General features: G+C 46.8%; 1 protein-coding gene across 4 annotated transcripts in view; it reads left to right on the top strand.

The window, feature by feature from the left end:
* LOC124045102 (interleukin-1 receptor accessory protein-like 1) overlaps positions 1 to 27,814 on the top strand; it is a 441,862-nt gene that overhangs the window by 408,832 nt on the left and 5,216 nt on the right. For 2 of the 4 annotated variants that reach the window (XM_046364361.1, XM_046364346.1), the window contains exons 8-10: positions 10,503 to 10,648; positions 21,807 to 21,950; positions 27,619 to 27,789. In XM_046364361.1, coding sequence (XP_046220317.1) covers positions 10,503 to 10,648; positions 21,807 to 21,950; positions 27,619 to 27,789 — 461 coding nt within the window. Of the gene's footprint in view, positions 1 to 10,502; positions 10,649 to 21,803; positions 21,951 to 27,618; positions 27,790 to 27,814 lie in introns of all 4 variants that reach the window. The other 2 variants (XM_046364354.1, XM_046364338.1) reach the window with 1 other exon arrangement.

Below are 27,814 nucleotides of genomic sequence, written 5' to 3'. Positions count from 1 at the left end.
CCCACCACTCTTCTCTGATTCACTCTCCTCTACTCTCGTCTCGCTCCACTCCTCCATCCTTGATCCACATCTCTATCCCTCCAATCATCTCAAACTCCTCTTCCTCGATGCCTTTTGCTGCTGAGCCCTGACTCTCCTTCTCTTTCACTGACCTAGAGGAACAGAGTAACAGAAGGAGAGGAGCAACCAATAGGATACAATAGTGGTCAGGAACACCATCTCTCTCTCACACACACACTCTCTCTCTCCCTCTCACACTGTCTCTCTCTACCTCTCACACTGTCTCTCTCTACCTCTCACACTGTCTCTCTCTACCTCTCACACTGTCTCTCTCTACCTCTCACACTGTCTCTCTCTACCTCTCACACTCTCTCTCTCCCTCTCACACTGTCTCTCTCTACCTCTCACACTCTCTCTCTACATCTCACACTGTCTCTCTCTACCTCTCACCTTCTCTCTCTCCCTCTCACACTGCCTCTCTCTACCTCTCACACTGTCTCTCTACCTCTCACACTGTCTCTCTCTCTCTCACACTGTCTCTCTCTACCTTCACACTGTCTCTCTCTCCCTCTCACATGGTCCCTCTCACACTGTCTCTCTACCTCTCACACTGTCTCTCTACCTCTCACACTGTCTCTCTACCTCTCACACTGTCTCTCTCTACCTCTCACACTGTCTCTCTCTACCTCTCACATTCTCTCTCTACCTTTCACACTGTCTCTCTCTCCCTCTCACATGGTCTCTCTCTACCTCTCACACTGTCTCTCTCTCCCTCTCACACTGTCTCTCTCTCCCTCTCACACTGTCTCTCTCTCCCTCTCACACTCTCTCTCTACCTCTCACACTGTCTCTCTCTCCCTCTCACACTGTCTCTCTCTACCTCTCACACTCTCTCCCTCTCACACTGTCTCTCTCTTCATTCATCTCTTTATTTCTCTCAACATACACAAACTCTCTTCTTAATATGGGGTTTCCATAATAAATTGTGTGAAACAGTTACACGCCTTTTATTCCACACACACACACACTCTCTCTCTCTCTCTCTCTTTCCTCCAATCAACTCTTGCTTTCTTGCCTGACAGACTAACTACAGAGTTCGCCAATGTTAGCTGATTAGTTACAAAGCTTGGACAGTTTCCAAATGAATTGCATCAGTAGACACAGGACAAAACAAGCAACTTGTTAGCTGGGTATGTAAACAAATATCCAACTCAGCTTATGAGCTCCACTGCGCTGGCATCTTAGTCCCTAACACGACAGCTAATCTGTCTAACAATAGGAACACCTGTGATTATCTGCACCTAGCAAACATGACAAACCATAACCTAAGCCCAACAGATAAACATGAATCCCTCTAGGCTTCATTTTGGTGGCTAGTTAGCTGGTTGTCTTGATGGCTAGCTAGTGAAAGTGACAACTGAGGTTGACTCTTCGTGAGCGCAGGCCAAATTTACACACATCTTCTCTTGCCTGACAGACTAATGTAACTACGACAACAGGGTTCTAAAGGGAGAATTATTAATAATGCAGCCAGATCTCGGATCAGTATTTGATCATGCATTCCTTATTGTCCATGCCGCCATTACCCTAGGCCCGCACTTACAGCCCTGGCTTTACTACCCTGATCACCATACACATCCTCAATGGGACTGACACACACACAGGGCGAGAGAGAGAGACAAGGGGTGGGAGAAGATGTATAGAAAGTAGGGGTGATAAAGAACCTTGTAGATTTTTTTGCACATGTTAAACATGTGGTTTTGGAACACTTCACACGTGGTGATACACAGTATTTTAGGAACAGGTATTGATACACAGTAATTTCACAGTTTTAGGCACTATTGTTAAGTGACTGTCCCACTGGATGTCATAAAATGGTTTTTCAATTTGTTTTAGACACGTCCCACTGGATGTCTGGATAAGTCGCTCGTCTGCTAAATGTAATGTAAACATGTGATACACAGTATTTCACATGTGGTTTTGGAACACTTCACACGTGGTGATACACAGTATTTCACATGTGGTTTTGAAACACTTCACACGTGGTGATACACAGTATTTCACATGTGGTTTTGGAACACTTCACACGTGGTGATACACAGTATTTCACATGTGGTTTTGGAACACTTCACACGTGGTGATACAGTATTTCACATGGTGATGCAGTATTTGCAAACATTGAGTCATTAGGATGTCAACTGAACATCATCGTCTTTTCAATTTACATATTTGACACAAACGATTATATTGTGTATGTTTATACAGTATTTATTTTTCAGCATATTAGATTTGAACTCACAACCTCTGGGTTCACAGAATTTGGATCTTGCTGCTATGCCAACATGTCTGCGTAAATAATTGATTTCACCTGTATTCCTACACTCAGATTTCTTTTAAATACTCTCAAGAAAATGTGATTCAGGAGTATCATTAAAACAGAATAATATGCACAACCACCATTAGACGACTATACAGAAAACCCCCAAATTGCTGAGATGAATAAATGATTTCAATGGTTATATTTGTTTTATTTATTTAACCTTTATTTAACCAGATAGGCTAGTTGAGAACAAGTTCTCATTTACAACTGGTGACCTGGCCAAGTTAAAGCAAAGCAGTGCGACACAAACAACAACACAGAGTTACACATGGAATAAACAAGCGTACAGTCAATAACACAATAGTTAAAAAGAAAGTCTATATACAGTGTGTGCAAATGGCGTGAGGAGGATCGGTAGGATAGTCAGTATGTAATGGCGGCGTGAGTAAAGGAGGAGGCTTTGTTGTGAAATAGGAAGCCGATTCTAGATTTTATTTTGGATTGGAGATGTTTAATATGAGTCTGGAAGGAGAATTTACAGTCTTGCCAGACACCTAGGTATTTGTAGTTGTCCACATATTCTAAGTCAGAACCGTCCAGAGTAGTGATGCTAGTCGGGCGGGCGGGTGAGGGCAGCGAAAGGTTGAAAAGCATGCATTTAGTTTTACTAGCGTTTAAGAGCAGTTGGAGGCCACGGAAGGAGTTTTGTATGGCATTGAAGTTCGTTTGGAGGTTTGCTAACGCAGTATCCAAAGAAGGGCCATATACCGAATGGTGTCGTCTGCGTTAGAGGTGGATCAGGGAATCAGCCGCAGCAAGAGTGACATCTTTGATATATACAGAGAAAAGATTTGGCCCGAGAATTTAACCCTGTGCCCCCATAGAGTCTGCCAGAGGTCCGGACAACAGGCCCTCTGATTTGACACACTGAACTCTGTCTGAGAAATAGTTGGTGAACCAGAGAAGGTATGGTGGGATTCGAAATGGTCAGTGATCTGTTTATTAACTTGGCTTTTCGAAGACTTTAGAAAGGCAGGGAAGGATGGATATAGGTCTGTAACAGTTTGGGTCTAGAGTGTCACCCCCTTTGAAGAGGGGGATGACCGCGAAAGCTTTCCAATCTTTAGGTATGTCAAACGATACGAAAGAGAGGTTGAAGAGACTGGTAATAGGGTTTGCAACAATTGCGGTGGATAATTTAGAAAGAGAGGGTCCAGGTTGTCTAGCCCAGCTAATTTTTACGGGTCCAGGTTTTGCAGCTCTTTTTAGAACATCATCATTCTAGATTTGGGTGAAGGAGAAGCTGGGGAGGCTTGGGCAAGTAGCTGCGGGGGGGTGTGGAACTGTTGGCCGGGGTTGGGGAAGCCAGGAGGAAAGCATGGTCAGCCGCAGAGAAATTGTATTTATTTATTTTACCTTTATTTAACCAGGTAGGCAAGTTGAGAACAAGTTCTCATTTACAATTGCGACCTGGCCAAGGTAAAGCAAAGCAGTTCGACACATACAATGACACAGAGTTACACATGGAGTAAAACAAACATACAGTCAATAATACAGTACAAACAAGTCTATATACGATGTGAGCAAATGAGGTGAGATAAGGGAGGTAAAGGCAAAAAAGGCCATGGTGGCAAAGTAAATACAATATAGCAAGTAAAACACTGGAATGGTAGATTTGCAGTGGAAGAATGTGCAAAGTAGAAATAAAAAAATAATTGGGTGCAAAGGAGCAAAATAAATAAATATTAAATACAGTAGGGAAAGAGGTAGTTGTTTGGGCTAAATTATAGGTGGGTTATGTAAAGGTGCAGTAATATGTGAGCTGCTCTGACAGTGGGTGCTTAAAGCTAGTGAGGGAGATAAGTGTTTCCAGTTTCAGGGGGGACTTTACCTAGCAGGGTCTAGTAGATGACATGGAGCCAGTGGGTTTGGCGACGAGTATGAAGCGAGGGCCAGCCAAAGAGTGTGTACAGTTCGCAATGGTGGGTAGTATGTGGGGCTTTGGTGACAAAACGGATTTCACTGTGATAGACTGCATCCAATTTGTTGAGTAGGGTATTGGAGGCTATTTTGTAAATGACATAGCCGAAGTCGAGGATTGGTAGGATGGTTCGTTTTACGAGGGTATGTTTGGTAGCATGAGTGAAGGATGCTTTGTTGCGAAATAGGAAGCCAATTCTCGATTTAACTTTGGATTGGTGATGTTTGATATGGGTCTGGAAGGAGAGTTTACAGTCTAACCAGACACCTAAGTATTTGTAGTTGTCCATGTATTCTAAGTCAGAGCCGTCCAGAGTAGTGATGTTGGACAGGCGGGCAGGTGCAGGTAGCGATCGGTTGAAGAGCATGCATTTAGTTTTACTTGTATTTAAGAGCAATTGGAGGCCTCGGAAGGAGAGTTGTATGGCATTGAAGCTTGCCTGGAGGGTTGTTAACACAGTGTCCAAAGAAGGGCCAGAAGTATACAGAATGGTATCGTCTGCGTAGAGGTGGATCAGAGACTCACCAGCAGCAAGAGCGACCTGATTGATGTATACAGAGAAGAGAGTCGGTCCAAGAATTGAACCCTGTGGCACCCCCATAAAGCCTGCCATAGGTCCGGACAGCAGACCCTCCGATTTGACACACTGAATATCAGAGAAGTAGTTGGTAAACCAGGCGAGGCAATCATTTGAGAAAATGAAATGCTTATTGAAATTCTCGATTATCGTGGATTTTTCGGTAGTGACAGTGTTACCTAGCCTCAGTGCAGTGGGCAGTTGGGAGGAGGTGCTCTTATTCTCCATGGACTTTACAGTGTCCCAAAACCTTTTGGAGCTACAGGATGCAAATTTCTGTTTGAAAAAGCTAACCTTTGCTTTCCTGACTGACTGTCTGTATTGGTTCCTAACTTCCCTGAAAAGTTGCGTATCACGAGAACTATTCGATGCTGTTGCAGTCCGCCACAGGATGCTTTTGTGCTGGTCGAGGGCAGTCAGGTCTGGAGTGAACCAAGGGCTATATCTGTTCTTAGTTCTACATTTTTTGAAAGGGGCATGCTTATTTAAGATGGTGAGGAAATTACTTTTAAAGAACGTCCAGTCATCCTCGACTGACGGGATGAGGAAAATCTCCGTCCAGGATACCCGGGACAGTCGATTAGAAAGGCCTGCTCGCAGAAGTGTTTTAGGGTGCGTTTGACAGTGATGAGGGGTGGTCGTTTGACCGCAGACCTTTGTGGATGCAGGCAATGAGGCAGTGATCGCTGAGATCCTGATTGAAAACAGCAGAGGTGTATTAGCAGGTCAAGTTGGTCAGGATAGTATCTATGAGGGTGCCCATGTTTATGGATTTAGGGTTTACCTGGTGGGTTCGTTGATCATTTGTGTGAGATGGAGGGCATCTAGTTTAGATTGTAGGACTGCCGGGGTGTTAAGCATATCCCAGTTTAGGTCACCTAACAGAACGAACTCTGAAGATAGATGGTGGGCAATCAATTTACATATAGTGTCCAGGGCACAGCTGGGAGCTGAGGGGGTCTATAACAGGTGGCAACAGTGAGAGACCTATCTCTGGAGAGATTAGTTTTTTAAATTAGAAGCTCGAACTGTTTGGACATAGACCTGGAAAGTATGGCAAAACTTTGCAGGCTGTCTCTGCAGTAGATTGCAACTCCTCCCACTTTGGCAATGATGAGAGAATAGTCAGATTAACTGATAAGTAAAATAGCAGTGCAGATAGCACTCTTTTGCTAAGTGCAAAGATGTATTGTAGGTGATCGATCTGTAGACTTCTGAGAATGCTACAGACTTTTTGCAGAAAGATTAGCGTCCCCAAAATTTAGAGGTTGTGAGTTCAAATCCCTGGTGTAGTTATATTGAAAAGTCAACACTAAGTGATCATGTTTGTTGACACTATTTTTGCTGAACAGCGGGGTGGCCACTCCTAGGGAGAGTAGCAACAGTGCTGACTCCATTTATAGACAATTTGTCTTACCATGGACTGATGAACATCAAGGCTTTTAGAGATACTTTTGTAACCCTTTCCAGCTTTATGCAAGTCAATAATTCTTTAATCTTAGGTCTTCTGAGGTCGTTTTTGTTTGAGGCATGGTTCACATCAGGCAATGCTTCTTGGGAATAGCAAACTTACATTTTGTGAGTGTTTTTTATAGGGCAAGGCAGCTCTAACCAACATCTCCAATCTCGTCTCATTGATTGGACTCCAGGTTAGCTTACTCCTGACTCCAATTAACAAAGGAATCACATACTTTTTCTTGCAACTGCATGTAGTTTCATGTTGCTTTTACATATTGACACGTTATCACATTAACTTCACCTAAGATCACGTGATCACATGAAATTCATGTTTTTTTTCATAACGGGGAGGGGGGGTGTAAAAGGTAGAAGGGAGGGAGACATAGTGAGTGAGAGAAACCTCCCAAATGGTAAGTATCTTGTTAAAGTGACCAAATAAATAGAACATAAATCATTACAATTCTTGTACTGTTTGTGTTTAGGCCCTCCAGCCAAAGTATCTTCCATTCTACTGCTACAGGGACGTGGATGTGTTTCCAAAGTTGTGCCTCTACTTCAGGCGAGCCTCCCACCCACCCACACTCTCCTGGCTTGCATGTCTATTACTAATGCATCAGCAGATGAACTTCAGCCCACGGAACCCAGGGAACCCACAAACCCACCAGGGGTTCTATTTAAAGATTGCTGCCTATTGATTCCAACAAGTTCCATTTCTATGGAAACGCAGGCCAATAAAAAAATATTTGTGCCGCAGATGGCGACAGGGCTATTGTTGTTATAATATCATGCATGGTTAGGCATTAGCATTGTGTGTGTGTGTGTGTGTGTGTGTGTGTGTGTGTGTGTGTGTGTGTGTGTGTGTGTGTGTGTGTGTGTGTGTGTGTGTGCGTGCGTGCGTGCGTGCGTGCGTGCGTGCGTGCGTGTGCGTGCGTGCGTGCGTGCGAGCGAGAGAGAGAGAGAGAGAGAGAGAGAGAGAGAGAGAGAGAGAGAGAGAGAGAGAGAGAGAGAGAGAGAGAGAGAGAGAGAGAGAGAGGAGAGAGAGAAATTAGCCAAACAAATATGCCTCAGCAATTTATTGCGATGGGATCAATGGGGTATTGAGCCGGTTCTGTTCGGTTCACACCCGGTTGGCAGGTGGGCGTTGGATGAAATGAATAGAAGGAAAGGGGACACCTAGTCAGTTGCACAACTGAATGCATAAAGGGAATGAATTATAAGGGGGTAGAGGACCAAATTATTAGGGTGAGGCACATGGGCTACTAACAACATACACTTAGTATTATTTTCTTAGCTACAGTATACATATCTCCCTGGCATATTATGTCATTTATGCAGCAGCATACAAGACATTTTTGGACTCACCATGTTGCGCTGTGCGGCGGTCCTTCATGGGCAAATTTTGTGATCAAACTTTGTCATTGAAGTCTGGCATTCTCTGGATTTATGGTGAATTCAAGACAACTGTGAACTCCAAAAAAATAAATAATCCTGATCATCAGTGATCTTCAGGGCTGTAGCTCTAGAAAGAGGCCAGCGTTCTCGATTTACTATTCCGAGTTGGATGAAAGTTCAAAACGTATTTTCCCAGTCGTAGCTCGTTTTCCCCGAGATCCCAGTTGTCTTGAACTCACTAACATCAGATTTTGCAATTCCAAGTTAACAGTTGTTGCGTCATTGACATGCTTCATTGACAGCATGGCCAATGTTGAATGTTTATCATTTTAAACTAGGAAAAGAGACCCTTAATCTTAGATTTGCGACTATACAGCTAATCCACTGATTAGCAAGCTGATGATTGCTTTGCAATACTTGCAGTTAGCCACAGATTCCTTCCAAACCCCTCATTGTGGAATTTTCAACTTATTGTGTAATGTTTATGTCTAATGGCCGATGAGCACTGATAGGTTTTATCTTTAATTTCGCTTCATCATTTCTCTTCATATGACAAGGATTGAAAAGGATTGGCCAGTAGATTGACTTGATTCATGAGACTGCTAGCTAAGATTTTGAAAGTATGACGTTGACATGATCAGTCCAATCAAAGTACTGTAGATATAACGTGATTTGACGTCATTTTATCTGTGGCCAATGACCTTGAGCCTTCTTGGATGGGTACTTCTAATGTAACTCTATGGGCAGCACCCAAGCAGCTTGAATTTTCAAGCTCTACCCTTAGACTTGGCAGTGATGTAGTGTCCCAATGAGTGATAGAACACTGAGCCAATCATGGCGCAATGCTCCATATTTTCTGCTGGCTTGCCCCACCACCACAGAAAGCACTGAGCTAGGCTGAAACACCTGCATTTTGGAGCTGCCTTACTCTAAAATGAGACCATGTTTGTATGTGGCTTTAACTCAATTATATATATATTACTTTTACATTGTTTGCATAACATGCAAAACAGGCAAGCAATTTTTTGGGGTGCAAAAAAAAATGCTCTGCCCCACCTGCCCTGAATGACGAGTCGCCACTGGGTCATTGTCATGTGCAAGACATCTAGAACCAGGATACCAGGGAGAGAGGGCAGGGGTCCTAAATGAAGTGGCAGAAATGTTCATTCAACATAGACCTACAATTGTAGCTCATGCCACAACTCCTCTGTATTAACTAGATATGAGAATGGTAACATTGCGCAGCTGAAGTTAATGTAACATTTGAGCATCAGAGCACTGCCTGTATTTCCTGACAGTCTAGAATAGAGCCCCAGCAGAGCAGTAATGAAAATCTATTGCTGATTTCTGCCTCCTCCAGGGTTTTAGATAACATCAGCCAGACCCAGTATAGTACCATTCAATCCCTATCTAACTCCCATTCACTTTCCCCAGCCTTGTTTGGTCTGGGTAGAAGTTGCCCATTAGGTACAGATCTAGGACCTGCTACCCTCTTCAACTTCTTACTTACTTACTGCTGGTGGTTTACTGTGTGGCTTACTTTTTTAACGCGGAAGGTGTTCAAAGTGTTGTCGTGGTGCGGCAATGTTCTCCGTTGGCAGGTAATCTGTTTTACTTTGGAAACTGGATCTTCAAAGAGGCTGCCCCCCACCCCCCCCAACCACGTCCACAAAGCCCACAATGCATTCTCAATTACAGGCTACAAACATCTCGAACAACCACCTTACTGTATGTGCTCACCAAGAGCCTGGGGAGAGTATTTTAGAGATAATTTCTGGGGAGAGTATTTCAGAGATAATTTCTGGGGAGAGTATTTCAGAGATAATTTCTGGGGAGAGTATTTCAGAGATAATTTCTGGGGAGAGTATTTCAGAGATAATTTCTGGGGAGAGTATTTCAGAGATAATTTCAGAGATCTTCTCTACCACTCTTTCTCTCTCTCTCTCTCCCTCCCTGTTTCTCTTCCTCTCTTTCTCTCACTTTCTTTCTCCCCAGTGCTCAACTGCACAGGCTAGTCATTAATGCACAAACACACGCACACACATTAACACACACACACTCCCTTTCTCTCACACAAACAACCCCACATACAAACAGTCCGTCTCTCACCAGTTTTTCCCGTGCGTGCCTTTATGTACTGAGGGTCCTGTAAAAGTAGGCTAAGTAGCAGTGTGTGAAGAACGAGGGAGCTTCATGTCTCCCTTCTCTTCTCCATCAGCCTCCACCAGCTCAGTGGGGGACACTAATTTACTTTATGGAATATTACTTTCTCTCCTTCCCCTCCGTTTCCATGGCAGCTGCTATAAAAAGATTATCTTCCCGACGTTGTTGTTTGGTTTTTAATTCCCAGGAAGAAGCACCCTTATTGATTTGAATTTGTCTGATGTTTGGAGCATTTGGGAGGATTAACATAGCATTCCTGTACTTGCTTCAGACTAAATATACTCATTTACAGTAATCCATGCTTTTATCACCCAGGCCATAATTACAGCCCGTTACAAACTCAATACTTTCTGTCCTCATCACACCAAGTCAATCAGCCCCGCCAATGGTCAGACCTGGTATTGGAACCAGCAACACTCCGGTTACTGGATGGTCCCCCTCAAGACTGTTACGTTATGAATTGAGGAGACATGTCCACCAGAGTTAGTAGGAAACATGAATGACTTCATCTGCCTTTCAACACAGTATTTATCAACTCAGTCATCTTTCGTGACTACTCCCACAGAGACTGCCATCCACTCCATTGATGATCCTTTGCTCTTGTCTTGCAGGGTGGTCCGGGAGCACCTGGGGGAACAGGAAGTGGCCATCTCCTTAACGATCCCCTTGGTGGAGGAGGGGGACCTGGGAAACTACTCCTGCTACGTAGAGAACGGCAACGGGAGACGGCAGGCCAGCATCCAACTCTCCAAAAGAGGTAAGGAAGGGTTCTCTCACACACCCATAATGCACAAAACACTCTCCAAATGGGGTGTAGGTGAACCACATTTTCTAGGTCATTTAGCTGACGATTTTATAGCCCAGATAGCATATGTCTCTCCTCCCTACATTTACATTTTAGTCAGTTACAATTAGTGCATTCATCTTTAGATAGCTAGGTGTGACATCACATTGCAATCATATAAAGTACTTTTTCCCTCAAAGTATTGAGGGCCATAGTGAGAGTTAAGTTATTTAGGATACTCTTCAAATTGGTAGGGTTTCAGATGTTTTCCAGAAGATGATCAGGGACTCCCTCTCTTTCTCCATCTCTCTATCCATACCCTTCTTCCAGTATTCCTCCTATCCCTCCTTCTCTCCATCACTCCATCCATACCCCCTTCTAATATTCCTCCTCTCCCTCCTTCTCTCCATCACTCCATCCATACCCCCTTCTAATGTTCCTCCTCTCCCTCTCTCTCTCCATCACTCCATCCATACCCCCTTCTAATATTCCTCCTCTCCCTCTCTCTCTCCATCACTCCATCCATACCCCCTTCTAATATTCCTCCTCTCCCTCTCTCTCTCCATCACTCCATCCATACCCCCTTCTAATATTCCTCCTCTCCCTCTCTCTCTCCATCACTCCATCCATACCCCCTTCTAATATTCCTCCTCTCCCTCTCTCTCCATCACTCCATCCATACCCTCTTCTAATATTCCTCCTCTCCCTCTCTCTCTCCATCACTCCATCCATACCCCCTTCTAATATTCCTCCTCTCCCTCTCTCTCTCCATCACTCCATCCATACCCCTTCTAATATTCCTCCTCTCCCTCTCTCTCCATCACTCCATCCATACCCCTTCTAATATTCCTCCTCTCCTCTCTCTCTCCATCACTCCATCCATACCCCCTTCTAATATTCCTCCTCTCCCTCTCTCTCTCCATCACTCCATCCATACCCCCTTCTAATATTCCTCCCTCTCCTCTCTCTCTCCATCACTCCATCCATACCCCTTCTAATGTTCCTCCTCTCCCTCTCTCTCTCCATCACTCCATCATCCATACCCCCTTCTAATGTTCCTCCTCTCCCTCTCTCTCTCCATCTCTCCATCCATACCCCTTCTAATGTTCCTCCTCTTCCTCTCTCTCTCCATCACTCCATCCATACCCCCTTCTAATGTTCCTCCTCTCTCTCTCTCTCTCCATCACTCCATCCATACCCCCTTCTAATATTCCTCCTCTCCCTCTCTCTCTCCATCACTCCATCCATACCCCCTTCTAATATTCCTCCTCTCCCTCTCTCTCTCCATCACTCCATCCATACCCCTTCTAATATTCCTCCTCTCCCTCTCTCTCTCCATCACTCCATCCATACCCCCTTCTAATATTCCTCCTCTCCTCTCTCTCTCCATCACTCCATCCATACCCCCTTCTAATATTCCTCCTCTCCCTCTCTCTCTCCATCACTCCATCCATACCCCCTTCTAATATTCCTCCTCTCCCTCTCTCTCTCCATCACTCCATCCATACCCCCTTCTAATATTCCTCCTCTCCCTCTCTCTCTCCATCACTCCATCCATACCCCTTCTAATATTCCTCCTCTCCCTCTCTCTCTCCATCACTCCATCCATACCCCCTTCTAATATTCCTCCTCTCCCTCTCTCTCTCCATCACTCCATCCATACCCCTTCTAATATTCCTCCTCTCCCTCTCTCTCTCCATCACTCCATCCATACCCCCTTCTAATATTCCTCCTCTCCCTCTCTCTCTCCATCACTCCATCCATACCCCCTTCTAATGTTCCTCCTCTCCCTCTCTCTCTCCATCACTCCATCATCCATACCCCCTTCTAATGTTCCTCCTCTCCCTGTCTCTCTCCATCTCTCCATCCATACCCCCTTCTAATGTTCCTCCTCTTCCTCTCTCTCTCCATCACTCCATCCATACCCCCTTCTAATGTTCCTCCTCTCTCTCTCTCTCTCTCCATCACTCCATCCATACCCCTTCTAATATTCCTCCTCTCCCTCTCTCTCTCCATCACTCCATCCATACCCCCTTCTAATATTCCTCCTCTCCCTCTCTCTCTCCATCACTCCATCCATACCCCCTTCTAATATTCCTCCTCTCCCTCTCTCTCTCCATCACTCCATCCATACCCCCTTCTAATATTCCTCCTCTCCTCTCTCTCTCCATCACTCCATCCATACCCCCTTCTAATATTCCTCCTCTCCCTCTCTCTCTCCATCACTCCATCCATACCCCCTTCTAATATTCCTCCTCTCCCTCTCTCTCTCCATCACTCCATCCATACCCCCTTCTAATATTCCTCCTCTCCCTCTCTCTCTCCATCACTCCATCCATACCCCCTTCTAATATTCCTCCTCTCCCTCTCTCTCTCCATCACTCCATCCATACCCCCTTCTAATATTCCTCCTCTCCTCTCTCTCTCCATCACTCCATCCATACCCCCTTCTAATATTCCTCCTCTCCCTCTCTCTCTCCATCACTCCATCCATACCCCTTCTAATATTCCTCCTCTCCCTCTCTCTCTCCATCACTCCATCCATACCCCTTCTAATATTCCTCCTCTCCCTCTCTCTCTCCATCACTCCATCCATACCCCCTTCTAATATTCCTCCTCTCCCTCTCTCTCTCCATCACTCCATCCATACCCCCTTCTAATATTCCTCCTCTCCTCTCTCTCTCCATCACTCCATCCATACCCCTTCTAATATTCCTCCACTCCCTCTCTCTCTCCATCACTCCATCCATACCCCTTCTAATGTTCCTCCTCTCCCTCTCTCTCTCCATCACTCCATCCATAGCCCCTTCTAATGTTCCTCCTCTTCCTCTCTCTCTCCATCACTCCATCCATACCCCTTCTAATGTTCCTCCTCTCCCTCTCTCTCTCCATCACTCCATCCATACCCCTTCTAATATTCCTCCTCTCCTCTCTCTCTCCATCACTCCATCCATACCCCCTTCTAATATTCCTCCTCTCCCTCTCTCTCTCCATCACTCCATCCATACCCCTTCTAATATTCCTCCTCTCCCTTTCTCCATCACTCCATCCATACCCCCTTCTAATATTCCTCCTCTCCCTCTCTCTCTCCATCACTCCATCCATACCCCCTTCTAATATTCCTCCTCTCCCTCTCTCTCTCCATCACTCCATCCATACCCCCTTCTAATATTCCTCCTCTCCCCTCTCTCTCTCCATCACTCCATCCATACCCCCTTCTAATATTCCTCCTCTCCCTCTCTCTCTCCATCACTCCATCCATACCCCTTCTAATATTACTCCTCTCCCTCTCTCTCTCCATCACTCCATCCATACCCTCTTCTAATATTCCTCCACTCCCTCTCTCTCTCCATCACTCCATCCATACCCCCTTCTAATATTCCTCCTCTCCCTCTCTCTCTCCATCACTCCATCCATACCCCCTTCTAATGTTCCTCCTCTCCCTCTCTCTCTCCATCACTCCATTCATACCCCCTTCTAATGTTCCTCCTCTCCCTCTCTCTCTCCATCACTCCATCCATACCCTCTTCTAATGTTCCTCCTCTCCCCTCTCTCTCCATCACTCCATCCATACCCCCTTCTAATGTTCCTCCTCTCCCTCTCTCTCTCCATCACTCCATCCATACCCCCTTCTAATATTCCTCCTCTCCTCTCTCTCTCCATCACTCCATCCATACCCCCTTCTAATATTCCTCCTCTCCCTCTCTCTCTCCATCACTCCATCCATACCCCTTCTAATGTTCCTCCTCTCCATCACTCCATCCATACCCCCCCTTCTAATATTCCTCCTCTCCCTCTCTCTCTCCATCACTCCATCCATACCCCCTTCTAATGTTCCTCCTCTCCCTCTCTCTCTCCATCACTCCATCCATACCCCTTCTAATATTCCTCCTCTCCCTCTCTCTCTCCATCACTCCATCCATACCCCTTCTAATGTTCCTCCTCTCCTCTCTCTCTCCATCACTCCTTCCATACCCCCTTCTAATGTTCCTCCTCTCCCTCTCTCTCTCCATCACTCCATCCATACCCTCTTCTAATGTTCCTCCTCTCCCTCTCTCTCCATCACTCCATCCATACCCCCTTCTAATGTTCCTCCTCTCCCTCTCTCTCCATCACTCCATCCATACCCTCTTCTAATGTTCCTCCTCTCCCTCTCTCTCTCCATCACTCCATCCATACCCCCTTCTAATATTCCTCCTCCCTCTCTCTCTCCATCACTCCATCCATACCCCCTTCTAATATTCCTCCTCTCCTCTCTCTCTCCATCACTCCATCCATACCCCTTCTAATATTCCTCCTCTCCTCTCTCTCTCCATCACTCCATCCATACCCCCTTCTAATGTTCCTCCTCTCCATCACTCCATCCATACCCCCTTCTAATATTCCTCCTCTCCCTCTCTCTCCATCACTCCATCCATACCCCTTCTAATGTTCCTCCTCTCCCTCTCTCTCTCCATCACTCCATCCATACCCCCTTCTAATATTCCTCCTCTCCCTCTCTCTCTCCATCACTCCATCCATACCCCCTTCTAATGTTCCTCCTCTCCCTCTCTCTCTCCATCACTCCATCCATACCCCCTTCTAATATTCCTCCTCTCCTCTCTCTCTCCATCACTCCATCCATACCCCCTTCTAATATTCCTCCTCTCCCTCTCTCTCTCCATCACTCCATCCATACCCCCTTCTAATATTCCTCCTCTCCCTCTCTCTCTCCATCACTCCATCCATACCCCCTTCTAATATTCCTCCTCTCCCTCTCTCTCTCCATCACTCCATCCATACCCCTTCTAATATTCCTCCTCTCCCTCTCTCTCTCCATCACTCCATCCATACCCCCTTCTAATATTCCTCCTCTCCCCTCTCTCTCCATCACTCCATCCATACCCCCTTCTAATATTCCTCCTCTCCCTCTCTCTCTCCATCACTCCATCCATACCCCCTTCTAATATTCCTCCTCTCCCTCTCTCTCTCCATCACTCCATCCATACCCCTTCTAATATTCCTCCTCTCCCTCTCTCTCTCCATCACTCCATCCATACCCCCTTCTAATATTCCTCCTCTCCCTCTCTCTCTCCATCACTCCATCCATACCCCCTTCTAATATTCCTCCTCTCCCTCTCTCTCTCCATCACTCCATCCATACCCCCTTCTAATATTCCTCCTCTCCTCTCTCTCTCCATCACTCCATCCATACCCCCTTCTAATATTCCTCCTCTCCCTCTCTCTCTCCATCACTCCATCCATACCCCCTTCTAATATTCCTCCTCTCCCTCTCTCTCTCCATCACTCCATCCATACCCCTTCTAATGTTCCTCCTCTCCCTCTCTCTCCATCACTCCTTCCATACCCCCTTCTAATGTTCCTCCTCTCCCTCTCTCTCTCCATCACTCCATCCATACCCTCTTCTAATGTTCCTCCTCTCCCTCTCTCTCTCCATCACTCCATCCATACCCCCTTCTAATGTTCCTCCTCTCCCTCTCTCTCTCCATCACTCCATCCATACCCTCTTCTAATGTTCCTCCTCTCCCTCTCTCTCTCCATCACTCCATCCATACCCCCTTCTAATATTCCTCCTCCCCTCTCTCTCCATCACTCCATCCATACCCCCTTCTAATATTCCTCCTCTCCCTCTCTCTCTCCATCACTCCATCCATACCCCCTTCTAATATTCCTCCTCTCCCTCTCTCTCTCCATCACTCCATCCATACCCCCTTCTAATGTTCCTCCTCTCCATCACTCCATCCATACCCCCTTCTAATATTCCTCCTCTCCCTCTCTCTCTCCATCACTCCATCCATACCCCCTTCTAATGTTCCTCCTCTCCCTCTCTCTCTCCATCACTCCATCCATACCCCTTCTAATATTCCTCCTCTCCTCTCTCTCTCCATCACTCCATCCATACCCCTTCTAATGTTCCTCCTCTCCCCCTCTCTCTCTCCATCACTCCATCCATACCCCCTTCTAATATTCCTCCTCTCCCTCTCTCTCTCCATCACTCCATCCATACCCCTTCTAATATTCCTCCTCTCCCTCTCTCTCTCCATCACTCCATCCATACCCCCTTCTAATATTCCTCCTCTCCCTCTCTCTCTCCATCACTCCATCCATACCCCTTCTAATATTCCTCCTCTCCCTCTCTCTCTCCATCACTCCATCCATACCCCCTTCTAATATTCCTCCTCTCCCTCTCTCTCTCCATCACTCCATCCATACCCCCTTCTAATATTCCTCCTCTCCCTCTCTCTCTCCATCACTCCATCCATACCCCTTCTAATATTCCTCCTCTCCCTCTCTCTCTCCATCACTCCATCCATACCCCCTTCTAATATTCCTCCTCTCCCTCTCTCTCTCCATCACTCCATCCATACCCCCTTCTAATATTCCTCCTCTCCCTCTCTCTCTCCATCACTCCATCCATACCCCCTTCTAATATTCCTCCTCTCCCTCTCTCTCCATCACTCCATCCATACCCCCTTCTAATATTCCTCCTCTCCCTCTCTCTCTCCATCACTCCATCCATACCCCCTTCTAATATTCCTCCTCTCCCTCTCTCTCTCCATCACTCCATCCATACCCCCTTCTAATATTCCTCCTCTCCTCTCTCTCTCCATCACTCCATCCATACCCCTTCTAATATTCCTCCTCTCCCTCTCTCTCTCCATCACTCCATCCATACCCCCTTCTAATATTCCTCCACTCCCTCTCTCTCTCCATCACTCCATCCATACCCCCTTCTAATGTTCCTCCTCTCCCTCTCTCTCTCCATCACTCCATCCATAGCCCCTTCTAATGTTCCTCCTCTTCCTCTCTCTCTCCATCACTCCATCCATACCCCCTTCTAATGTTCCTCCTCTCCCTCTCTCTCTCCATCACTCCATCCATACCCCTTCTAATATTCCTCCTCTCCCTCTCTCTCTCCATCACTCCATCCATACCCCCTTCTAATATTCCTCCTCTCCCTCTCTCTCCATCACTCCATCCATACCCCCTTCTAATATTCCTCCTCTCCCTTTCTCCATCACTCCATCCATACCCCCTTCTAATATTCCTCCTCTCCCTCTCTCTCTCCATCACTCCATCCATACCCCCTTCTAATATTCCTCCTCCCTCTCTCTCTCCATCACTCCATCCATACCCCCTTCTAATATTCCTCCTCTCCCTCTCTCTCTCCATCACTCCATCCATACCCCTTCTAATATTCCTCCTCTCCCTCTCTCTCTCCATCACTCCATCCATACCCCCTTCTAATATTCCTCCTCTCCCTCTCTCTCTCCATCACTCCATCCATACCCTCTTCTAATATTCCTCCACTCCCTCTCTCTCTCCATCACTCCATCCATACCCCCCTTCTAATATTCCTCCTCTCCCTCTCTCTCTCCATCACTCCATCCATACCCCCTTCTAATGTTCCTCCTCTCCCTCTCTCTCTCCATCACTCCATTCATACCCCCTTCTAATGTTCCTCCTCTCCCTCTCTCTCTCCATCACTCCATCCATACCCTCTTCTAATGTTCCTCCTCTCCCTCTCTCTCTCCATCACTCCATCCATACCCCCTTCTAATGTTCCTCCTCTCCCTCTCTCTCTCCATCACTCCATCCATACCCCTTCTAATATTCCTCCTCTCCCTCTCTCTCTCCATCACTCCATCCATACCCCCTTCTAATATTCCTCCTCTCCCTCTCTCTCTCCATCACTCCATCCATACCCCCTTCTAATGTTCCTCCTCTCCATCACTCCATCCATACCCCCTTCTAATATTCCTCCTCTCCTCTCTCTCTCCATCACTCCATCCATACCCCCTTCTAATGTTCCTCCTCTCCCTCTCTCTCTCCATCACTCCATCCATACCCCCTTCTAATATTCCTCCTCTCCCTCTCTCTCTCCATCACTCCATCCATACCCCCTTCTAATGTTCCTCCTCTCCCTCTCTCTCTCCATCACTCCTTCCATACCCCCTTCTAATGTTCCTCCTCTCCCTCTCTCTCTCCATCACTCCATCCATACCCTCTTCTAATGTTCCTCCTCTCCCTCTCTCTCTCCATCACTCCATCCATACCCCCTTCTAATGTTCCTCCTCTCCCTCTCTCTCTCCATCACTCCATCCATACCCTCTTCTAATGTTCCTCCTCTCCCTCTCTCTCTCCATCACTCCATCCATACCCCCTTCTAATATTCCTCCCCTCCCTCTCTCTCTCCATCACTCCATCCATACCCCCTTCTAATATTCCTCCTCTCCCTCTCTCTCTCCATCACTCCATCCATACCCCCTTCTAATATTCCTCCTCTCCCTCTCTCTCTCCATCACTCCATCCATACCCCCTTCTAATGTTCCTCCTCTCCATCACTCCATCCATACCCCCTTCTAATATTCCTCCTCTCCCTCTCTCTCTCCATCACTCCATCCATACCCCCTTCTAATGTTCCTCCTCTCCCTCTCTCTCTCCATCACTCCATCCATACCCCCTTCTAATATTCCTCCTCTCCCTCTCTCTCTCCATCACTCCATCCATACCCCCTTCTAATGTTCCTCCTCTCCCTCTCTCTCTCCATCACTCCTTCCATACCCCCTTCTAATGTTCCTCCTCTCCCTCTCTCTCTCCATCACTCCATCCATACCCTCTTCTAATGTTCCTCCTCTCCCTCTCTCTCTCCATCACTCCATCCATACCCCTTCTAATGTTCCTCCTCTCCCTCTCTCTCTCCATCACTCCATCCATACCCCCTTCTAATGTTCCTCCTCTCCCTCTTCTCTCCATCACTCCATCCATACCCCCTTCTAATATTCCTCCCTCCCTCTCTCTCTCCATCACTCCATCCATACCCCCTTCTAATATTCCTCCTCTCCCTCTCTCTCTCCATCACTCCATCCATACCCCCTTCTAATATTCCTCCTCTCCTCTCTCTCTCCATCACTCCATCCATACCCCCTTCTAATATTCCTCCTCTCCCCCTCTCTCTCTCCATCACTCCATCCATACCCCCTTCTAATATTCCTCCTCTCCCTCTCTCTCTCCATCACTCCATCCATACCCCCTTCTAATGTTCCTCCTCTCCCTCTCTCTCTCCATCACTCCATCCATACCCCCTTCTAATATTCCTCCTCTCCCTCTCTCTCCATCACTCCATCCATACCCCCTTCTAATATTCCTCCTCTCCTCTCTCTCTCCATCACTCCATCCATACCCCCTTCTAATATTCCTCCTCTCCCTCTCTCTCTCCATCACTCCATCCATACCCCCTTCTAATGTTCCTCCTCTCCCTCTCTCTCTCCATCACTCCATCCATACCCTCTTCTAATGTTCCTCCTCTCCCTCTCTCTCTCCATCACTCCATCCATACCCCCTTCTAATGTTCCTCCTCTCCCTCTCTCTCTCCATCACTCCATCCATACCCTCTTCTAATGTTCCTCCTCTCCCTCTCTCTCTCCATCACTCCATCCATACCCCTTCTAATATTCCTCCTCTCCCTCTCTCTCTCCATCACTCCATCCATACCCCCTTCTAATATTCCTCCTCTCCCTCTCTCTCTCCATCACTCCATCCATACCCCCTTCTAATATTCATCCTCTCCCTCTCTCTCTCCATCACTCCATCCATACCCCCTTCTAATATTCCTCCTCTCCCTCTCTCTCTCCATCACTCCATCCATACCCCTTTCTAATATGCCTCCTCTCTCTCTGTCATTCAGTCTTCCCACCCACCAGTCTGTGTTAGGTTCAGAGCTCCTTTGTGTTTGTCACTGTAACAATCAATTTTGTTTTCTCCGTTTCATTACATTTTCCCTTTTCCTGTTGTTGTTGTCTCTTACATTCGTCTGCATGGCTGCACTGTTATTCTTCCTTCTCTGGCATGACTTGTTCCTGGCTCCGTTTATGGTTGTCACTTAGCAAAAAGAGCTAATTTGATGGTTATTTAAGCAGCAAATGGCTTCTCTGCTTTTCCCAACAGACGAGTACGTTTTGCATACATTTACATAGTGTGTGTGTGTGTGTTTGTGCGTGCGTGTGTGTGCGTGCGTGTGTCTGTGTGTGTGTGTGTGCGTGCGTGCATGTGTGTGTGTGTGTGTGTGTCTGTGTGTGTGTGTCTTTGTAGCCAGTCCAGTTCCATTTCACTGACTATGGGAGAGAACATAATTTTAAACAGTGTTCTCTCCCTCTGTTCTCTCCAGTGTTCTCTCCCTCTTTTCTCTCCAGTGTTCTCTCCCTCCATCCTCTCTCTCTCTCGTTCTCTCTCTATCTCTGTCATGTTAATGATTATCCTGATGTTTATTTAATGTTTCTCCTCCCAGGATGCAGTATTTATGATTTCTGCTCAAGGAAGAAGGGAGGGAGGGAGGCGGGCTCTGTCTGAGGAGGCTTTCCTCATCTGTATGCCAGAGGAATGAAGGAGGGAGAGAGGAAGAGGAAGAGAGGGATGAGGAGAACGAGTGTCAGGGAAATGAAGAGAAGTTGGTATAAGAATGAAGGTTACTAATCAATTGAGACACAAAGGAGAGGCCAGAAAGAAACAGAGAGAGGGAGAGAAAATAGGAGAGAAAATGTAGAAGGAGGAGATAGGGAAAGTGTGGTGAAAAGTAAGAGGTGAGGAGAGAAAGAAAGAGTTGAGATAGACAGGGGACTTGGGGAGCAGTGGAGAGAATCGGGGAGAAAAGCATTTTCTGTTTCTTTTACTGCCAATGAAAACACATTCCCTCCATCAATGTTCATCCCGTGAGAAATCCCACATTGTAATGCAGTGTCACTCAACCCAATTATACCCGGTTTGTGTCATGGTTGTCCGAGACAATGAACCCAATTTTAGATCATCCCTTTCTCTCTCTCCCTCTCTTTCCCCAAACTCATCATAATCCCCCTATCTCTTCCCTGTGGATGTGTTGCATGGCTCAGAGCAGAGCAGAGAGACCAGGGACGACTCTATTACTCTGCACCAGATGCAAACAGCCCCATACGACCATGCACACACATACAATGATTATGGTGTTGGGAATCATGAGTAACTCAATAGTTTTAATTACATTGTCCCTCTCTCTCTCTCTCTCTCTCTCTCTCTCTCTCTCTCTCTCTCTCTCTCTCTCTCTCTCTCTCTCTCTCTCTCTCTCTCTCTCTCTCTCTCTCTCTCTCTCTCTCAGCAGAGCTGATGTACACGGTAGAGTTGGCTGGTGGTTTGGGAGCCATCCTGCTGCTGCTGCTCTTCCTCATCTCTGTGTATAAGTGTTATAAGATTGAGCTCATGCTCTTCTACAGGAGACACTTCGGCAGCGACGACCTGGATGGAGGTAAGGGCTCAGAACCTCAGACCAATAGATGGCTGTTGTGTTTCTCTCCCTGTCTCACTTTCTCTTTTCTCCCCCCCTGCTCTCTACCAATCTTTCTGTCTTCCTCTTTTAACTCTCCCTCCCGTCTCTCTATCTCTCATAATATCCTTTATCAACTACTGTGTGTGAGTGTGTGTGCGTGTGCTTTGACGGTTGTTGAATCGGTCGTTTCTATGAAAGCCATTACTGGTCTTATCCTGGGGGTGGAGACCCAGCAGTCAGAGCCTGCAGCAATAACAGGTTCTCAGGTACACACCACACCGACACACACACCTCACTGACACCCAGCCCACTGCATCACTCTAAGGATGCATGGGGAAGAGGGGAGACAGATTTTCAATTTGTTCTCCATTTAGAGAGGGATCAGTCTCAATATGTCATGGAATAATGCCCAACCTCCCCTGTGGACCAGCAGATAACTGCTGTCTGCTTTGGGACGGGGTGCTGTGAGGCTGGGACTGGGCCAACTCCCATCCTGCCCAATCAAAGGAAAAAGTCCACCAACAAACTGAAGTGGGAGACCAACTTTTCTTCTTCTCCCAGAAACAGTTAATTCTGTCCTAGTTTGTGCTGGTTGTTGTTGTTGGTCTTGTTTTCATACAGTGTTTGTTATCAATCCTTTGATAGGTTCTTCTCAACATTTTATTCTGGAATTCTACATTGAAGTAGAGTCATGGCCATTTGTGATTTCATCCGTTAGAATCCATTTGAATGGATTACCATGTAATCAAGCTATTTGTGACTAGCGCTGTGGTAGTGGTTGAGGTGTTTGAGGTGTTGTTATTTCAACCGGCCTGTGTTTGGCCCCTCTATCGAGCCTCAAGCCTCTCTCCTGCTTCAAGGAACTGAAAAAGCCGGATTTCCTCCCTGGACGACCCAAACACATATTTTGAGGAGGGTCGGTGCAAAAGAAATGTTTTGTTGTGGGAGATCATTGTGAGATTTGGAAATGATTCTCTGTTATTTTCAGATGTTTTTGAGTGAGTCATGTTTTTAGGTATTTTGGACTACTTATCTGTTTCAGCCCTGCACATGTGAGTCACTTAGACTGAATCTAGAAATAGAATTCTAGTGTGTGTGTGTGTGTGTGTGTGTGTGTGTGTGTGTGTGTGTGTGTGTGTGTGTGTGTGTGTGTGTGTGTGTGTGTGTGTGTGTGTGTGTGTGTGTGTGTGTGTGTGTGTGTGTGTGTGTGTGTGTGTCAAAATCAAATCAAATCAAATTTTATTTGTCACATACACATGGTTAGCAGATGTTAATGCGAGTGTAGCGAAATGCTTGTGCTTCTAGTTCCGACAATGCAGTGATAACCAACAAGTAATCTAACTAACAATTCCAAAACTACTGTCTTATACACAGTGTAAGGGGATAAGGAATATGTACATAAGGATATATGAATGAGTGATGGTACAGAGCAGCATACAGTAGATGGTATCGAGTACAGTATATACATATGAGATGAGTATGTAGACAAAGTAAACAAAGTGGCATAGTTAAAGTGGCTAGTGATACATGTATTACATAAGGATGCAGTCGATGATGTAGAGTACAATATATACATTTGAGATAAATAATGTAGGGTAAGTAACATTATATAAGGTAGCATTGTTTAAAGTGGCTAGTGATATATTTACATCATTTCCCATCAATTCCCATTATTAAAGTGGCTGGAGTTGGGTCAGTGTCAATGACAGTGTGTTGGCAGCAGCCACTCAATGTTGGTGGTGGCTGTTTAACAGTCTGATGGCCTTGAGATAGAAGCTGTTTTTCAGTCTCTCGGTCCCAGCTTTGATGCACCTGTACTGACCTCGCCTTCTGGATGATAGCGGAGTGAACAGGCAGTGGTTCGGGTGGTTGATGTCCTTGATGATCTTTATGGCCTTCCTGTAACATCGGGTGGTGTAGGTGTCCTGGAGGGCAGGTAGTTTGCCCCCGGGGATGCGTTGTGCGGACCTCACTACCCTCTGGAGAGCCTTACGGTTGAGGGCGGAGTTGGTACGGAGTTGCCGTACCAGGCGGTGATACAGCCCGCCAGGATGCTCTCGATTGTGCATCTGTAGAAGTTTGTGAGTGCTTTTGGTGACAAGCCGAATTTCTTCAGCCTCCTGAGGTTGAAGAGGCGCTGCTGCGCCTTCTTCACGACGCTGTCAGTGTGAGTGGACCAATTCAGTTTGTCTGTGATGTGTATGCCGAGGAACTTAAAACTTGCTACCCTCTCCACTACTGTTCCATCGATGTGGATAGGGGGTGTTCCCTCTGCTGTTTCCTGAAGTCCACAATCATCTCCTTAGTTTTGTTGACACCACACTCCGAGGGCCCTCACCTCCTCCCTGTAGGCCGTCTCATCGTTGTTGGTAATCAAGCCTACCACTGTTGTGTCGTCCACAAACTTGATGATTGAGTTTGAGGCGTGCGTGGCCACGCAGTCGTGGGTGAACAGGGAGTACAGGAGAGGGCTCAGAACGCACCCTTGTGGGGCCCCCGTGTTGAGGATCAGCGGGGAGGAGATGTGGTTGCCTACCCTCACCACCTGGGGGCGGCCCGTCAGGAAGTCCAGTACCCAGTTGCACAGGGCGGGGTCGAGACCCAGGGTCTCGAGCTTGATGACGAGCTTGGAGGGTACTATGGTGTTGAATGCCGAGCTGTAGTCGATGAACAGCATTCTCACATAGGTATTCCTCTTGTCCAGGTGGGTTAGGGCAGTGTGCAGTGTGGTTGAGATTGCATCGTCTGTGGACCTATTTGGGCAGTAAGCAAATTGGAGTGGGTCTAGGGTGTCAGGTAGGATGGAGGTGATATGGTCCTTGACTAGTCTCTCAAAGCACTTCATGATGACGGAAGTGAGTGCTACGGGGCGGTAGTCGTTTAGCTCAGTTACCTTAGCTTTCTTGGGAACAGGAACAATGGTGGCCCTCTTGAAGCATGTGGGAACAGCAGACTGGTATAGGGATTGATTGAATATGTCCGTAAACACACTGGCCAGCTGGTCTGCGCATGCTCTGAGGGCGCGGCTGGGGATGCCGTCTGGGCCTGCAGCCTTGCGAGGGTTAACACACACTCACCTCGGCTGCAGTGAAGGAGAGACCGCATATTTTCGTTGCAGGCCGTGTCAGTGGCACTGTATTGTCCTCAAAGCGGGCAAAAAAGTTATTTAGTCTGCCTGGGAGCAAGACATCCTGGTCCGTGACTGGGCTGGGTTTCTTCTTGTAGTCCGTGATTGACTGTAGACCCTGCCACATGCCTCTTGTGTCTGAGCCATTGAATTGAGATTCCACTTTGTCTCTGTACTGACGCTTAGCTTGTTTAATAGCCTTGCGGAGGGAATAGCTGCATTGTTTATATTCGGACATGTTACCAGACACCTTGCCCTGATTAAAAGCAGTGGTTCGCGCTTTCAGTTTCATGCGAATGCTGCCATCAATCCACGGTTTCTGGTTTGGGAATGTTTTTCATCATTGCTATGGGAACGACATCTTCGACACACGTTCTAATGAACTCGCACACCGAATCAGCGTATTCGTCAGTATTTTAATCTGACGCAATACGAAACATGTCCCAGTCCACGTGATGGAAGCAGTCTTGGAGTGTGGAGTCAGCTTGGTCTGACCAGCGTTGGACAGACCTCAGCATGGGAGCCTCTTGTTTTAGCTTCTGCCTGTAGGCAGGGATCAACAAAATGGAGTCGTGGTCAGCTTTTCCGAAAGGGGGGCGGGGCAGGGCCTTATATGCGTCGCAGAAGTTAGAGTAACAATGATCCAAGGTTTTACCACCCCTGGTTGCGCAATCGATATGCTGATAAAATTTAGGGAGTCTTGTTTTCAGATTAGCTTTGTTAAAATCCCCAGCTACAATGAATGCAGCCTCCGGATAAATGGTTTCCAGTTTGCAAAGAGTTAAATAAAGTTTGTTCAGAGCCATCGATGTGTCTGCTTGGGTGGGGGGGTATATACGGCTGTGATTATAATCGAAGAGAATTCTCTTGGAAGATAATGCGGTCTACATTTGATTGTGAGGAATTCTAAATCAGGTGAACAGAAGGATTTGAGTTCCTCTATGTTTCCTTCATCACACCATGTCCCGTTAGTCATGAGGCATACGCCCTCGCCAATCTGCTTACCAGAGAGATGTTTGTTTCTGTCGGCGCGATGCGTGGAGAAACCCGTTGGCTGCACCGCATCGGATAGCGTCTTCCCAGTAAGCCATGTTTCCGTGAAGCAGAGAACGTTGCAGTCTCTGATGTCCCTCTGGAATGCCACCCTTGCTCGAATTTTGTCAACCTTGTTGTCAAGAGACTGGACATTGGCAAGAAGAATGCTGGGGAGTGGTGCGCGATGTGCCCTTTTTCGGAGTCTGACCAGAACACCGCCTTGTTTCCCTCTTTTTTGGAGTCGTTTCCTTGGGTCGCTGCATGCGATCCATTCCGTTGTCCTGTTTGTAAGGCAGAACACAGGATCCGCGTCGCGGAAAACATATTCTTGGTCGTACTGATGGTGAGTTGACGCTGATCTTATATTCAGTAGTTCTTCTCGACTGTATGTAATGAAACCTAAGATGACATGGGGTACTAATGTAAGAAATAACACGTAAAAAAACTAAAAACTGCATAGTTTCCTAGGAACGCGAAGCGAGGTGGCCATCTCAGTCGGCGCCGGAAGTCAGATACTTCATGATGAGTGCTTAGATGGTCAGTGTGTCTCTCACTTCCTGCTTCTTCTCCCAACGTTTCTCCCTCTCCCTGACTTTCTCTCCCTCTTTCTCTCCCTCTTCCTCTCTCTCTACCGTTCTCTCTTCATCGCTATCGCCCTCTCCTATTCTCTCTCTCTGTGTCTCTCTCGCGCCCTTTCTCTCACTCTCTCCCTCTCCTACTCTCTCGCTCTGGTTTTTAGTCATTGTGGATTCAAGTGATTCAAGTGAAGTGGATTCAAGAGGCTCCTTACAGACTCAGATCCCTCTATCCTCATCCTACTTCTCTCTTTCCCCTTCTCTGTGCTCTGCCTCCTACCTGTGTGTAATAAAGGAAGCCTTTGAGCAGCTAGCGGGAATGCTCTGCCAGATTTGTGGATCAAGGAAGTTTCCGGATTACCGGATTTCCCCTCCTGAAGGATAATGGGAGAGCCATTAGGGTCAGAAAATCACTGTGCACTAATGAGTTTACCTGCTAGGGAGAGGTGTGTGTGTGTGTGTGTGTGTGTGTGTGTGTGTGTGTGTGTGTGTGTGTGTGTGTGTGTGTGTGTGTGTGTGTGTGTGTGTGTGTGTGTGTGTGTGTGTGTGTGTGTGTGTGTGTGTGTGTGTGTGTGTGTGTGTGTGTGTGTGTGTGTGTGTGTGTGTGCGCGTGCGCATGCGTGTGTGAGATGACACCACATCTGAGAGGATGTCCTGATAGCCGTTAGCTAATCGAAGTTGGTCTTCTGCTTTTCACACCTCTGCTTCCTCTACTGTTTTGTTGATCCAGCAGTCTGGCTTTCTAGTGCAGCTCTCTGCTCTTTCATTGTGCCTGGCAACACAATTCTCTCTTTCTCTCACTTTCACATAATAATGATTATGTCAATTTGCTGTGTCTGTTCGAGCCAGCATTCATCCCTGAGGATGCATATGCTTCACGTTCTCTGTTTACCGTGTGTGTTTCTGGCAGATAATAAGGACTATGATGCGTACCTGTCCTACACTAAAGTAGACCCTGACCAGTGGAGTCAGGAGACCAAGGAGGAGGAGCGCTTTGCCCTGGAGATCCTCCCTGACGTCCTGGAGAAACACTACGGATACAAACTCTTCATCCCAGACAGAGACCTCATCCCCACGGGAAGTAAGTGGTGCAAATGATGGCTGTG

The sequence above is a fragment of the Oncorhynchus gorbuscha genome, linkage group LG01, assembly GCF_021184085.1.
Source record: "Oncorhynchus gorbuscha isolate QuinsamMale2020 ecotype Even-year linkage group LG01, OgorEven_v1.0, whole genome shotgun sequence".
NCBI classification, from domain to species: Eukaryota; Metazoa; Chordata; class Actinopteri; order Salmoniformes; family Salmonidae; genus Oncorhynchus; species Oncorhynchus gorbuscha.
Note: the sequence above shows the minus strand (reverse complement) of the source record. Positions and strands in the feature narration are given on the sequence as shown.